Source organism: Podarcis melisellensis (assembly GCF_964234715.1).
Source record: "Podarcis melisellensis genome assembly, chromosome: 2".
Classification (NCBI taxonomy): Eukaryota; Metazoa; Chordata; class Lepidosauria; order Squamata; family Lacertidae; genus Podarcis; species Podarcis melisellensis.
In genome coordinates this window covers 14,751,416-14,765,863 of record NC_138529.1, presented here as the reverse complement: position 1 = coordinate 14,765,863, position 14,448 = coordinate 14,751,416, and the positions used below count along the sequence as shown (strand labels likewise).

Here is a 14,448-nt window from a genome sequence, read left to right as displayed (position 1 = left end):
GGGCAAATGAAATTTCAATTCCATGCAAAAGCTGTCTCATCAAGACTCTGGCACTGTAAGAAAAGAGAAATCTACAAAGTGGGGGGCGAGAGATTGTAAGTGGATCGCGAAATGAAGGCTGTCATTCGGTCGGCCTCAAAAGCGAACATACTTCCCCTTATTGACCTCAATTGGATATGGATTTTAGGAAGGGCTGTCTTTATTCTTCCAAACTGCTCTGAATCATATCAAGATGAATGATTTCTCTTTTTGGTAAAGGAGCCAGTATCCTTTTCTAACCATATTTTCTCTGTTATATCCTGGTGGTGAAAAGAACTTGGAGCAGGGCAGCTGGGGATACAAATAATAAAATTATTATACAGTTGCTATGAAGCCCCTTTATAATAAACAAAATAACATTGCCCAGTTAAACTAAGGTGGAATCCAGACGCATATAAAAAAGTGTGAAAATGCTTTTAAAAAAAAGTTTTAAAAAATATATTGAATTTGCCATAATTCTGCCATCTAGTGTCACATTTGTATAATGCACTTAAAACACACTAAACACGTTACTTTTGCAGCTGTATAGCTGAATTTACTGCTGCAAGATGCCGTGAAGAGAACCAACTTGGATGTTTTTCTTTTTTTAAAATATAATTTTTATTGATTTTAACATATAAATTATAAAATGTACCACACAATTTTATCACTTATACAATATTTTTAGACTTCCATCAGCAGCTCTGAAAATCCACCGTTGTAATCACTTCTTCTGCATTTCTCAATTTTATAATACCTTTAAATCTATTAACAAATCATACTCCCCTTTATCCATTTTTGTAATAATTCCAATAATACTCCTCACATAACTTCTTACAAACCTACAAATGTCATCTGATCTTCACAAATACTTTTCAAATAGTCCGTAAATTTACTCCAGTGTTCCATGAATTTCTGATCCCGCCGGTTTCGAGTCCTTCCTGTTAATTTATCTAATTCTGCATAGTCCATTAACTTCATCCTCCATTCTTTGATCGTCGGTAATTCTTCTTGCTTCCATTTTTGGGCCAATAATATTCCTGCTGCTGTTGTTGCATATAAAAAAAGCATACATTCCTTTCTGTTTATATCACTCCCCACAATGCCCAGTAAAAATGCTTCTGGTTTCTTTATAAATGTATATTTCAACATTTTTTTATCTCATAATATATCATCTCCCAGAAGCTTTTAACCTTCTTACATTCCCACCACACATGATAAAATGTTCCCTCTTTTTCTTTACATTTCCAACATTTATTATTAACTTTATACATTTTCGCTAATTTAACAGGTGTAATATACCATCTGTATATCATTTTCATCACATTTTCTTTTAGGGCATTGCATGTCGTAAATTTTAAGCCTTCTTTCCATAGCCTTACCCAATCATTCAGCTGAATATTATACCCAAAATCCTTGGCCCAATGAATCATAACCAACTTAACCTCCTCGTCCTTCAAATGCCATTCAAGCAGCAATTTATACATTTTAGACAAAATTTTAGAATCATTACTTAATATCTCTAATTCAAACTTTGATCCACTTTCATCAAATCCCTTTTCTTTAGAGTCCTGTTTAAACATTTCATTGACCTGGCGGTAATGTAACCAATCATTTACATATTCTTTAATTTCTTCATATGGTTTCATTTTCCATTTACTTCCTTCCCTTTGTATTAACTTCCCATATGTTATCCATTTCCCACTCATATTGACCTTTTTCACACTCATCACTTCTAACGGAGATAACCAATGTGGTGTTTTTCGTTCCAATAGGTTTTTATACCTATCCCAGATTTCTATTAGAGATCTTCGAAATATATGGCTTCCAAATCCTTTATGAACATTTGTCTTATTATACCATAAATATGCGTGCCACCCAAATCTATTATCATACCAACTTGGATGTTTTTCAAAGAGAATAAGACCAGTTCATGGAAGTTAACCCTAGTAGTCATGATGGCTGCATTGTCTCCAGTATCACTGTCCATGTGGAACTTAATAATAATAATAATAATAATAATAATAATAATAATAATAATAATTTTATTATTTATACCCCGCCCATCTGACTGGGTTGATTCTAGCATTACGAGAGGCAAAATTTCTCCATTTCCCCCACACCTTGCATAATTTTAAACACCTCTACCATGTCCCTCAACTGAAAAGCGTCAAAAGTTCGTATATTTCCTTATATGGGGGTTTCTCCAGCCCTTGGCCATTTTGATTCCAAAGCAAAGCATTTGCTCATTTTAGAAGGAATATATCTACCCTCAGGCAAAACCCAGCCCAGCCAAGACCAAATATTCTGGGGAAATGCAACAGGAGTTGAAATGCCCAATGGCTGTGAGTCTTGCTGTTATGTAAACAGCAACATTGTCTTGAGATCCCATCTTCTAAATGTCTTAAAGTCCTGCGTTCTAGCAAAACACCCATCACCGCGATTGGCAGGAGACGAATGCCGCAAGCTTAACAACACAGGCACGACTCCTGCGTTTTTAGCAGTTTCCTGACACACAGAAATTAAGACAGTGAAGTGCCTCTTCCAGCACTTATCACTGTGCCATTAAAAGCTTTGCCTGCTCCATTATGTGTATCAGGAAATGGCTGTAAGCAAACAGATGGAAATAAGGTGGCCATCATAACATGGAGGGTTTGCCAGCATCTTGCAGGGATATCTGGGTGCACAGAGGTGGGGAAGGAACTTGCATTTCTATGTGCTGTGTTTGGAGGGAAACATCATCCCCAACCTTTGAGGTCTCTATCAGCAGAGTCTGGATCACCTGCCTGCGGACTGTTTTGCCAGAGTGGTGCATGCTATAGTTATCTCCCGCTTGGACTACTGCAATGCGCTCTACGTGGGGCTACCTTTGAAGGTGACCTGGAAACTGCAATTAATCCAGAATGCGGCAGCTAGACTGGTGACTGGGAGTGGCCGTCGGGACCACATAACACCGGCCCTGAGAGATCTGCATTGGCTCCCAGTACGTTTCCGAGCACAATTCAAAGTGTTGGTGCTGACCTTTAAAGCCCTAAACGGCCTCGGTCCTGTATACCTGAAGTCGCGTCTCCACCCTCATCGTTCAGCCCGGACATTGAGGTCCAGCTCCGAGGGCCTTCTGGCGGTTCCCTCATTGCAAGAAGTGAGGTTACAGGGAACTAGACAGAGGGTCTTCTCGGTAGTGGCGCCCGCCCTATGGAACGCCCTCCCTTCAGATGTGAAGAAAATAAGCAGCTATCTTCTTTTTAAAAGACATCTGAAGGCAGCCCTGTTCAGGGAAGTTTTTAATATTTAATGCTGTATTGTTTTTAAGACTTGATTGGAAGCCGCCCAGAGTGGCTGGGGAAACTCAGCCAGATGGGCGGAGTATAAAAAATAAATTATTATTACTGTATTATTATTATTCTGGAGGGACAATGGACAAATACAGCACTAATTACATCACTTTTATTTTCTCACTGGGTGGAAGGCAGAATGACAAATCCTATATTCCTATAAAGATCAGCAGTGTCCCCTAAAAGATCTCCAATCCGGCCAGTTCTCTGGAAGTCTGTAGCAGACAGACATCCTGTTTTGTTTTGTTTTTATTCCCCAGCAAACACCCTCAAGTTAATCTACCCCCCCTTTTTTTACATTGATTCTAGTCAGAACTGGCTAGCCCAGAACTGGCTAGTGCAGGGTTTATAAGGTGGTTGATCTAACTTCTAAATAAAGTGCTGATTGGCCACAGAGACCATCAGAGACTGAGAATAACTCACCAACAAAACAATAGTCTACCTCTGTAAAGGACCCTTTTTGTATTACTTCTCAGATTTCCCATAAAAATGAGAGGCTTCACTCGGTCTCTTGAAATCAACTAACCAAGATTCTGAAAAGGTACTCAGTCAGACCATATTTTCTGTGAGAAACTCTGTTCGTGCTCTGAAACCCACCTGTTATGTATTCAGTGGTCTGTGTTTGCCTGAGCTTGAGTCTGGACTAAGGATTCTGACCCCTGTGTTCTGATTCGATACATGATATCCAATTACAGAACAATTCAGGATTTGGGCCTCTGCTATTGGCCCTTAAACTCTTGAGTTATGATTCGCAGCTTGGAAGTTTAGGTAGCGAATCACATTGGGAGTCGGAGTGGCCCAGGCCTTCAGAAATGTATATTAGCGGTTGCTTTGCCCCTGTTGCCCAGTTCTGTTAGTTAAACAAAGGTTCTTGCTGTTATCACTGTGTCTTGCCTCGTGGGCACCCACCTATACTTCACTGCCTTTGCTTATGACATGCAACTAGCTAATTTAGACTGGGGTTTTTTATTTCATATTAAGTCTCTTTGTGTGATAAAAGGTAAAGGAACCCCTGACCATTAGGTCCAGTCGTGACCAACTCTGGGGTTGCAGCGCTCATCTCGCTTTATTGGCCAAGGGAGCCGGCGTACAGCTTCTGGGTCATGTGGCCAGCATGACTAAGCCATTTCTGGTGAACCAGAGCAGCACACAGAAACATTGTTTACCTTCTCACCAGAGTGGTACCTATTTATCTACTTGCACTTTGAAGTGCTTTCGAATTGCTAGGTTGGCAGGAGCAGGGACCGGGCAACGGGACCTCAACCGCTGACCTTCTGTCCTAGGCTCTGTGGTTTAACCCACGGTGCTTTAATTCCCCCCTTCTTTTCCCTGAATATTCGGCTTCACTGGCTTATATTATGCACAGCAAAGTATACAGCAGAACCTCCTTCAATCGTTGTCCTTCTGCCGTGCCAGCAGTAAAGGTCTTATGACTAGAAAAATCACTCCATTTGCTGCTGTGATAAGGTCATGGCATCCCATAAAGATATGCTCCTTCTGGAAGTACTTTGGAAATGTAGTGTTGTACCCAGCTAAGTTTTTCCCAGGGTGGGCCCACTGAAATTAGTAAACCTTAGTTAATCATGGCCATTAATTTAAATGGATCTCTGCTGAGCATGAATAGCAATGCATACATGGAGTCATGAAGAGCACAGCAGGTGCGAAGGACTACCAATGATGGAAATAAACGTCCATAGCTAAGAGCATCCCTGATGCTTCTTTGACAGTAAGCTAAGGAAAGAGACTGGTGCGCTCAGTAGAATGTATGAGTTTGCACCGTGTACAACCTGTGCTGCTTTATATGGTGGGTGACTGCATGGGTAGAGGTAAAAGATAAAGGTAAAGGACCCCTGGACGGTTAAGTCCAGTCAAAGGCGACTATGGGGTTGCGGTGCTCATCTCGTTTTCAGGCCGAGGGAGCTGGTGTTTGTCCACAGACAGTTTTCTGGGTCATGTGGCTAGCATGGCTAAACTGCTTCTGGCACAACGGATCACCGTGACGGAAGCCAGAGCGCATGGAAACGTTGTTTACCTTCCCGCCACAGTGGTACCTATTTATCTACTTGCACTGGCGTGCTTTCAAACTGCTAGGTTGGCAGGAGCTGGGACAGAGCAACGGGAGCTCACCCCTTCACAGGGATTCGAACCGCCGACCTCCTGATTGGCAAGCCCAAGAGGCTCAGAGGTTTAGACTACAGCGCCACCCTCGTCAACTGAGGCCCCATCAGAAGTCGCATCCCCTCCAACGTGTCTCCAATGCAAATAGGGTTGTCCTAAGGGAAAGTGGGACATTCTGGGATCAAATCAGAAACCAGGATAGCTTCTGTAAATCTGGGACTGTCCCTGGGACACTTGAAAAGTCTGCGAGTCGAGACCCTACTGCTCACAATCTAGTACAGGCTTCTCCAACCTCGGCCCTCCAGATGTTTTGAGACGACAATTCCCATCATCCCTGACCACTGGTCCTGCTAGCTAGGGATCATGGGAGTTGAAGGCCAAAAACATCTGGAGGGCCGAGGTTGAGGAAGCCTGGTCTAGTTGGTTTTGCACAGATGACGGCAGACTCAAACCTCGAGAGCACCATCATTGCTACCTTAGCTGGCAGCATTCACAGTCACTGGGTGCCACAAGTGATGCTCCTCTGAACTGGCTCCCTCTCTGCCCTTCCACTGCATTGCATACACATGTTAACGCAGTGCCTCCTGCTGGCCATACAACACCACAGATCCATTCCTATTGTCTGGTATTCCTCTTGCTAAAAAGAGTCGTTGCAAATTTGGCACCGTGCATATGCAATCTGACTTCAGATTTGAGAGAAAAGGCACTTGGAGCCCTCTCGTGGCCAGAGAGAGAAGAGTGGTTTCTCACTTAGTCCTTCCTATAAACAGGAGGAGCCGTCGACGTTCTTCCATGGCATGCTCCTAGGAGTCTAGAGTCTATGTACAAGGCTGGGCATGGGCAGAGATACAGAGTCTGTCGGCTGGTCTTTCTCCTTCTCTGAAGGTTCTGCGTCGTAGCTGCCCCTGAGAATAGCCAGTCGTTCCGCAAAGGTCTTTGGGTCGTGGTGAAGGACAAAGGAATAAAGCACAAAGGCCAGGATTGCACCAACCAGTGGCCCCACCCAGAATATCTGCAGGATAGAGAAGAAACAGTTTGTGCTGAGGGGAGGCTAGAGGAAGCTGCAGTTCATTTATCCAAAGCACCACTTGTTCCCATTTCATAGGGGTAGAAAAGAATTGCATCCGAATGAAAGGAAGGGGCCCTGATCCAAGGAAAGTAGGCCACATTCACCCCATTTAACCGTTTTTGCAGCAGAATTTTTTGAAATCGACCCTCAAGTACACCCAAAGGCAGTACTGTATATTCAATCTTGCGAAAATGAAAGCACCTCTGTATTTTGGAATCGTTAAATTTTGCAAATAGGGTGCCGAAGTGTCAAATGACTAGGTGGACAATAATCATACCATGGATAAAATTTCCTTATTGTGGCCAGATTATTCTGTCATATGGGCTCTCCAATATAGGTTCTGTGAGGAGAATCGGGGCCTCTTTTAGGCCTTGGGCCATCCCAGGTGGTGGCTGAATCTCCACCCCATGGACACAATCCCCGCTCCCTTCTGGCTTCAAGGTAACAGGGGCAAAAGGGTCAGAAAGGAGGTGACTTACCCATTGCTTTGTAAAATTCCCGACTACAACTGAACGGCCAAAGGATTTGGCTGGATTCATGGAACAGGTGGTGTAGTAATGCTAGGAAGGAGAAATGGGAAGAGATGTGTCTGGACAAGCATATTTTTCTGGGTTCATCCTCCCCCCCCCTTCTCTGAATCTCCATAAAGTGAAGGGCATCAGATGCACCACATCAGAGCTGCAATAATTTTGGAGAAAACAAACATGCCAAGAGCTCAGGGATGGAGATCCTGCAGCCCTCCAGATATTGGTGAACTGCAGTGCCCATCACTCCTTACCACTGGCCATGCTGGCTGAGGCTGATGGGAGCTGGAGTCTTATAGGTTCCCCATCCCTGCTATAGCAGGTCCCCGGATCCAGATTTCTACAAGTCACCTACAGTCAGGGCTCATCCACAATTACGTTTTGCCCTATGCTTTCTAGGCACAGGTGTGTGCTTCTTTTTGTGCGGTGGCGCTTTCCCCCATGAAAATCCATTCTTTAATGCTAAATCGGAGCAAACAGCAGTTCAGGTTCCCCGTGGATTACCATTTGTTCCAATTTAGAGATAAAGAGTGGGTGTTCACAGGGAAAACGCTGGACACAACACTTTAAAGCTTGGACCTGTGCCTAGGAATGTGGGAGAATAGGAAGTCCGGATGAGCCCTTACTCATTAGGACTGGAGTCATCAAAAGCAGTGCCGGATTTACGTCCAAGCTAAACAAGCTGTAGCTTAGGGCCCCACTTTCTTGGGGCCCCCCAAAAATGTAAAGGGAAAAAACCCTGGATGTACATTTCCAAAATATAAGATAAAAAACAAATAAAATAAAACCTACAAGCAGTAACAGTGTTTTGTGTTGTGTAGGGTCCTGTGATGTAAGTAATGGGCTCCGCTTGCTAGCCTGCTCCATAAAATATCACTGGTTTACGCGTTTTCAGGTTGCGTCCCGTGGTGACCCGGAAGTACCAGAAAGGGTTACTTCTGGGTTTCGCCGCTCGCGCATGCGCAGATGCGCAAAATGATGTCACGTCCATGCGCAGAAGCAGTGAATCGCAACCCACACGTGCACAGACGCGGGTTGCGTTCTTTTCAGGTTGCGAACGGGCCTCCGGAACGGATCCCGTTTGCAACCAGAGGTACCACTGTACAGGGTGCCTACATTCTGCATGGACTGGTTGCATGGCAACCTGTGCAAACGGCTTTAGATACCTGTTAGGTCCATAAATTACCATATAGCATATATTCAACACAAAAACCAGTGACAATTTGTTGTTGACGAAGGACAGCTGGACATATAAAGGGCCCAATTACCTTCAGTAGCTTAGGGCCTCATCAAAACTAAATCCGGCCCTGATCAGAAGACCCCTCTGTAGGTTCCCCACCTCGTGACTGACTTCTGAGAATGGAGTAGGTTAGGCTACTGGCAGAATTGCTGCTGTGCTTCCCTGCTCTTGTAATCAATGGGCTCACATTAGTTCTGCACATGTCTGGAAGAACCACACGCTGCAATCTGTGGTGTTCTCTGCACTCTTTGGGTAAGGGGCTCTCCGGGATCTCACCCATTAGAGAGTTAACCCATATCTAGATTATGTCTATAAGTTCTCAGTCGGGAAGGCCCATAATACTAATGATCATAGGATTTTGGGGCTCATTCTTACTGCCACTCAGGGGCGCCATGGGGTGGGTATGAAGATGCCTTGGGCCTGCCTGCTGCCACTATTCCCCCAATAAAACAAAACAACAAAACAAAATTGCCATTTACCAGTGCCTCTGTGTGCAATTTATAAACCAATCCCTCCAGTAAACCTGGGCGGTTTGTCAGAAAATTAACACATTTCCTATTTAAACTTGGGTGGTGCTGTGGGTTAAACCACAGAACCTAGGACTTGCCGATCAGAAGGTTGGCGGTTCGAATCCCCGCGACGGGGTGAGCTCCCGTTGCTCGGTCCCTGCTCCTGCCAACCTAGCAGTTCGAAAGCACATCAGAGTGTAAGTAGATAAATAGGTACCGCTCCAGCGGGAAGGTAAACGGCGTTTCCATGCACTGCTCTGGTTCGCCAGAAGTGGCTTAGTCCTGCTGGCCACATGACCCGGAAGCCGTACGCCAGCTCCCTCGGCCAATAAAGCGAGATGAGCGCCGCAACCCCAGAGTCGGCCACAACTGGACCTAATGGTCAGGGGTCCCTTTACCTTTACCTAACACCTTGCTTCTAAAGAGCATTCAGCTCTTTAATGAGCACCTAGTTAAACATAACTTTCCCTTCTGATTTTTATTTTGCATTGGGCAGTAGTACTCTGTGTAATTTGAGCATCTCCTTCCAGCATTCTGCAAATTAGTTTGTCATCAGCAAGAGCTACTTCTTCCTTTGCTCATCAGATCCCCCGTAGTTTTTAAACTGCCCCAGGTCCTCCACTTACCCCAATCAAGTGTCCCAGGGCAACGGAGACACCGATCATGATAGCTGGAGAACCTTTGTTTCGGCTGCTATCGGTGGACACAAGATAGCTTAGAACCAGCTGCAATGTCAAAATGAGCTCGATGGACACAGCTTGTCCGGATGAGACGTTGACCCTCACCTGGGGAGGAGGAAGAGGAAATAGTGAAAGAGCTTTCGTGGGACCACGGTATACCATCACCAAAGCTGCCAATCTCTTAGATTTATGGAATTAAGATTGCCAGAAGAAATATCAACAACCTCAGATATGCAGAAAGTGAGGAGGATGGCAGAAAGTGAGGAGGAATTAAAGAACCTTTTAATGAGGGTTTAATCAGGGTGAAAGAGGAGAGTGCAAAATATGGTTTGAAGCTCAACATCAAAAAAACAAAGATCACGGCCACTGGTCCCATCACCTCCTGGCAAATAGAAGGGGAAGAAATGGAGGCAGTGAGAGATTTTACTTTCTTGGGCTCCATGATCACTGCAGATGGTGACAGCAGCCACGAAATTAAAAGACGCCTGCTTCTTGGGAGAAAAGCAATGACAAACCTAGACAGCATCTTAAAAAGCAGAGACATCACCTTGCTGACAAAGATCCATATAGTTAAAGCTATAGTTTTCCCAGTAGTGATGTATGGAAGTGAGAGCTGGACCATAAATACACACATCTGTATATTAAGGTATGGTGGTGTAACTATATTCTTTCTTTCTTTTCCTTCCTTCCTTTTCTTACCTTTCTTCTCTTTTTATGAATGACATTCTTCTAATGAAATTTTTTTATTTTTTTTTTAAAGTAACAGAAACACCCCAGGTACAGACTGGCTGTTTTAGACAGGCCTTGCCTCATCCTCGCCTTTCCCGATGACGGCAAACATTCAGAAGACAGAAACGGAGACAGACGTACCATACTGGTGCCTAAACTTCCTCGGATGTCCTCAGGAGTCACCTCGTAAAGGACAGCTGCTCCGACAATGCCTCCGACCATCTGGGCAAGTATATAGCAGGCTGCCCTCGCCAACGATATGCGAGACCCAAGCAAGAAGGCCAAAGTCACTGCTGGGTTGAGGTGGGATCCGCTGGCATGCCAGGCGATCTGGACGGCGGTAGCTGCGGCCAAGTTGAAGGTGATGGCAGTCTGGAGGACAGAGGGCTTCTCTGGCCAATTCAACTCCGAGCCCAGGCCGAAGAAGACAAAGATGGCTGTGGCCAGGATTTCTGCAAAGACAGCCCGGTAAAAAGCCACCATCTGCAGTTCCCTCCACATCCTGAAAAGAGGTTGGAAGACAGCTCTGTGTGGGGATTCTGCCTTGCCTCTTGATTCCTTTCCTGATGCTCAAGCACTAAGAAAACAAGCGAGTCTTTGCAACATACTGGGCTGGACCAGGAAACTTCAGGTTTATATCACAGCAGCCTTTATTTTCCCACCTCTCTGTATGGCACCGCCCACATTCCTGAAGGGATGGAGATGATGGGAAATTTGTGGGCTGCTGACGCCTCCTTTGGAAACATGGGGAGAAGCAACACAACACATATAATAATTATTCTGTACTCGTAAGGAATCAAACTTTTAGGCTGGCAGTGCCTACTTGGAAACTCCCTGCCTATTGACAGCCAGTAGGCACCTTCTGAACTCGGCACCTCCTTAAAATCCTTCCGTTCAGGCAAAAGCCAATCCAGACGTGCTAAAAAGTTCACATGGGTTTTAATTTCGTTTCAGCTGACTATCGATTTCAGTTCCGCTTCTAATGTTTTAAACACCCTGTCTTCAGCTGCCGCTTATTGATAATTTAAATGATTCATTCTCCTTGTAAACCACAGGGAGGTTTTATTGCAGATATAATTTTTGCGGAATAAAGAAAAGAAAGCTTTTCCTGGAGAGGGAACAGCAGGGGAGATTGCTGAGAGACTCGCCTAAACAGAAAGGTCTGTGTGTGAGCATCATTTTGTGTGTGTGTGTGTGTGTGTGAGAGAGAGAGAGAGAGAGAGAGAGAGAGAGAGAGAGAGAGAGAGAGAGAGAGAGAGAATGTTGATGAGAACCAGGAAGTCTCCAAATCTCACCTCAGCATATATGTTTTTCTTATAATTATAAAACGATTTATATGCTGCTGTCTCATAAAATATCACTGTGCTAGTATACAGGAATATAAAACCATGAAAACATTAAGAGCTGCACAGAGCAATCACGAAGCAAACATTGTCTCTCTCACACTTGTCAAAATAGCCGCCATTGTGAAGAATCCTCTGCTTCTTGATTCATTTCCCAACAGACACACTCCGTGGCCCCATCCCTGGAGCTTTCAACGCACCAGAAATAAATGCTTGGCGATACTGAAGACAGCACAACAGATAGCGCCTCTTCGAAAGAGGGTTTTTTTAAAAATAGAAAGAAAAATTGAAGGTCACACACATCTCCAGTTTTGATAAAAGAGCCATTACAGTCATGTCATTGAATGGCTGGTGGGCTGCGTCATAAAGAAGAGGTTTTACAGCTGCAAAGTATGTACCTGCTACTGGCAAGGCAACCTGCCCTTGCTAGAGATTAGCACAGTGCGAGAGGGGAGAGAGGCAGTCTCCCTGCCCTGCCCTGTGGCAAAAAAATAGACACCCGTGGCTGCTACCTCTTTCACAGATGAGTCTGCCTGTCTACTCAGGTCAGCCGAAGAGGCCATCTTGTGTCCCTGGACACTGTCTGAAGAGCAGGTCAGACCGGTACTATACACACACACACACACACACACACACACACACACACACAGAGCGTATTTTTCGCTCTATAGGATGCACCCGACCATAGGACAGGTTTTAGAGGGGGAGAACAAGAAAAAAAATTCTCCCCCTCTCTGCTCAGTGCCCCGTCAGCGAAGCGACAGGAGAAACGGAGCCCCTTCCATTTCTCCTCCCGCTTGGCTGAAGGGGCGCTGCACAACTCTCCCTCTCTGCTGAAGCCGGGAGAGTCTTGTTCTCCTGGCTTCAGCGAAAGGAACCTGAAGACTGCGGACTGCAGCAGGAACTCATGCTGCTCTCCGCAGGCTTCAGGCGGCTATCCCTGAAGCCTGGAGAGCGAGAGGGGTCCCTTCTCGCCCTCCAGGCTTCAGCGAAAGCAACGCGAAGCCTCCGGAGCGCGGCGGGAGCGCTCTCTCTGCATTTTGGAGGCTTTCCATTGCTATCGCTGAAGCCAAGGAGCCTGCATTCGCTCCATAGGATGCACACACATTTCCCCTCAATTTTTGGAGGGAAAAAAGTGCATCCTATAGAGCGAAAAATACGGTATATTATTTTTTAAAAAATAATTTTTATTAAATGATTTTATGTTACAAAAAACAATACAACCATACTACCACTAAATATAATTAAGAAATAAAAATTACATACATCAATATTTAGTTTGTTATTTGTTATTTACCGTCTTATTTCCTCCCAAACATTCCATACAAAAACACACATATGTGCAGACACCCACACACAAAATGATAATAATGAAAGTAAATATTTCCCCCCCTTTTATCTTACAAAATTTTTTCTTCGAATTTGACTTCCTGTCAAGTCCCTTTGCATATATTTTTTCTTACATTTGAATGTACACAAAACAATAAACCTTTCTATATGAATTTTCCAATACATTCTGAAAACGTAATAAATCCTTAATCGTTCTCCACCTCCTTTTAGTTCCTTTATCACTCGAATGCTAGCACGGAGTCAAAACTATTATTGTATTTTTGAACATATCTTTTATAACCATCCCATTTTTCTGCAAATTTTTGCTTTGAGTTTACTCAAAGCAATGCACTATATATTTAAAGCAGTTATCATACTACTTTAAACAGTCATGGCTCCTCCCCCCCCCCCAAGAATTCTGGGAACTGTAGTTTTGCTAAAGGTGCTAAGAGTTGTTAAGAGACCCCTGTGTGCCTAGCTTGATATAAATACCTCTATGGTATGGAAGTGAGAGCTGGACCATAAAGGAGGCTGATCGCCGAAGAATTGATGCTTTTGAATTCTGGTGCTGGAGGAGACTCTTGAGAGTCCCATGGACTGCAAGAAGATCAAACCTATCCATTCTGAAGGAAATCAGCCCTGAGTGCTCACTGGAAGGACAGATTGTGAAGCTGAGGCTCCAGTACTTTGGCCACCTCATGAGAAGAGAAGACTCCCTGGAAAAGACTCTGTTGTTGGGAAAGATGGAGGGCACAAGGAGAAGGGGATGATGGAGGATGAGATGGTTGGACAGTGTTCTCGAAGCTACCAGCATGAATCTGACCAAACTGCGGGAGGCAGTGGAAGACAGGAGTGCCTGGCGTTCTCTGGTCCATGGGGTCACGAAGAGTCGGACACGACTAAACGACTAAACAAAAACAACAACAAACTTAATTCTCTCCTCTTAGGCAAAGATTATAAGACAAGATGGCTGGTAGCCAGATTCTGCACCCAGATTTGTAGGCACAGATCATCCTCTAGAATAAAATAGCTTACTAGGGAAATGCTGAAGTTGCCCTTTGGGGCGCCTCAGGGTCAATTTTTTCTGGTAGCCCAAATCTCAGTTGTACGGGTGTATGTACCGGTATATATCTAAATTTTAACTCATGAGCTTTTGCTGCAATCTGCTCCGATTGTATATTTTATCTTTATGAATGCTGTTTTTATTGTGTTATGTTATGTGAGCTGGTCTTTGACCGTAATAAATTATCTATCTATCTAGATAAATAGGTACTGCTGCGTCGGGAAGGTAAACGGCGCTTCTGTGCGCTCTGGTTTCCATCACAGTGTTGAATTGCACCAGAAGTGGTTTAGTCCTGCTGGCCGCATGACCCAGAAAGCTGTCTGTGGACAAACGCCAGCTCCCTCGGCCTGAAAGCGAGATGAGTGCTGCAACCCCATAGTCGTCTTTGACTGGACTTCACCGCCCAGGGGTCCTTTACCTTTTACCTTTTCTAAATACCTCTATGGAATGTCTGCTGCCATCTCCAAGTGGTTTATATCTCACCATGTTGT

General features: G+C 44.5%; 1 protein-coding gene across 2 annotated transcripts; it reads right to left on the bottom strand.

Annotated features, from left to right (window-relative positions):
• Window positions 1–4,620: 4,620 nt before the first annotated feature.
• On the bottom strand, window positions 4,621–14,125 carry LOC309362939 (aquaporin-6-like). 2 transcript variants are annotated; one of them, XM_081898982.1, is made up of 5 exons: window positions 13,930–14,125; window positions 10,364–10,799; window positions 9,440–9,598; window positions 7,020–7,100; window positions 4,621–6,483 (listed from the first exon to the last, which is right to left on the bottom strand). In XM_081898982.1, exons 2-5 carry the CDS (start codon window positions 10,721–10,723, stop codon window positions 6,283–6,285), a joined length of 801 nt encoding a protein of 266 aa, XP_081755108.1. In that variant the 5' UTR covers window positions 10,724–10,799; window positions 13,930–14,125; the 3' UTR covers window positions 4,621–6,282. The 2 variants fall into 2 exon arrangements, with proteins under 2 accessions (XP_081755108.1, XP_081755107.1); XM_081898981.1 differs by lacking the exon at window positions 13,930–14,125 and having other exon boundaries at window positions 10,364–10,903.
• Between the last annotated feature and the right edge of the window lie 323 nt (window positions 14,126–14,448).

Excerpts from the sequence above, each read along its gene's own strand:
- LOC309362939 (XM_081898982.1), bottom strand. The coding sequence starts at position 10,723 with ATGTGGAGGGAACTGCAGATGGTGGCTTTTTACCGGGCTGTCTTTGCA. Across the intron at positions 9,599-10,363 it reads GAAGTTTAGGCACCAGTATG|GTGAGGGTCAACGTCTCATC; the intron begins GTACGTCTGTCT and ends CCTCCTCCCCAG. Across the intron at positions 7,101-9,439 it reads CCCTGGGACACTTGATTGGG|CATTACTACACCACCTGTTC; the intron begins GTAAGTGGAGGA and ends TCTCCTTCCTAG.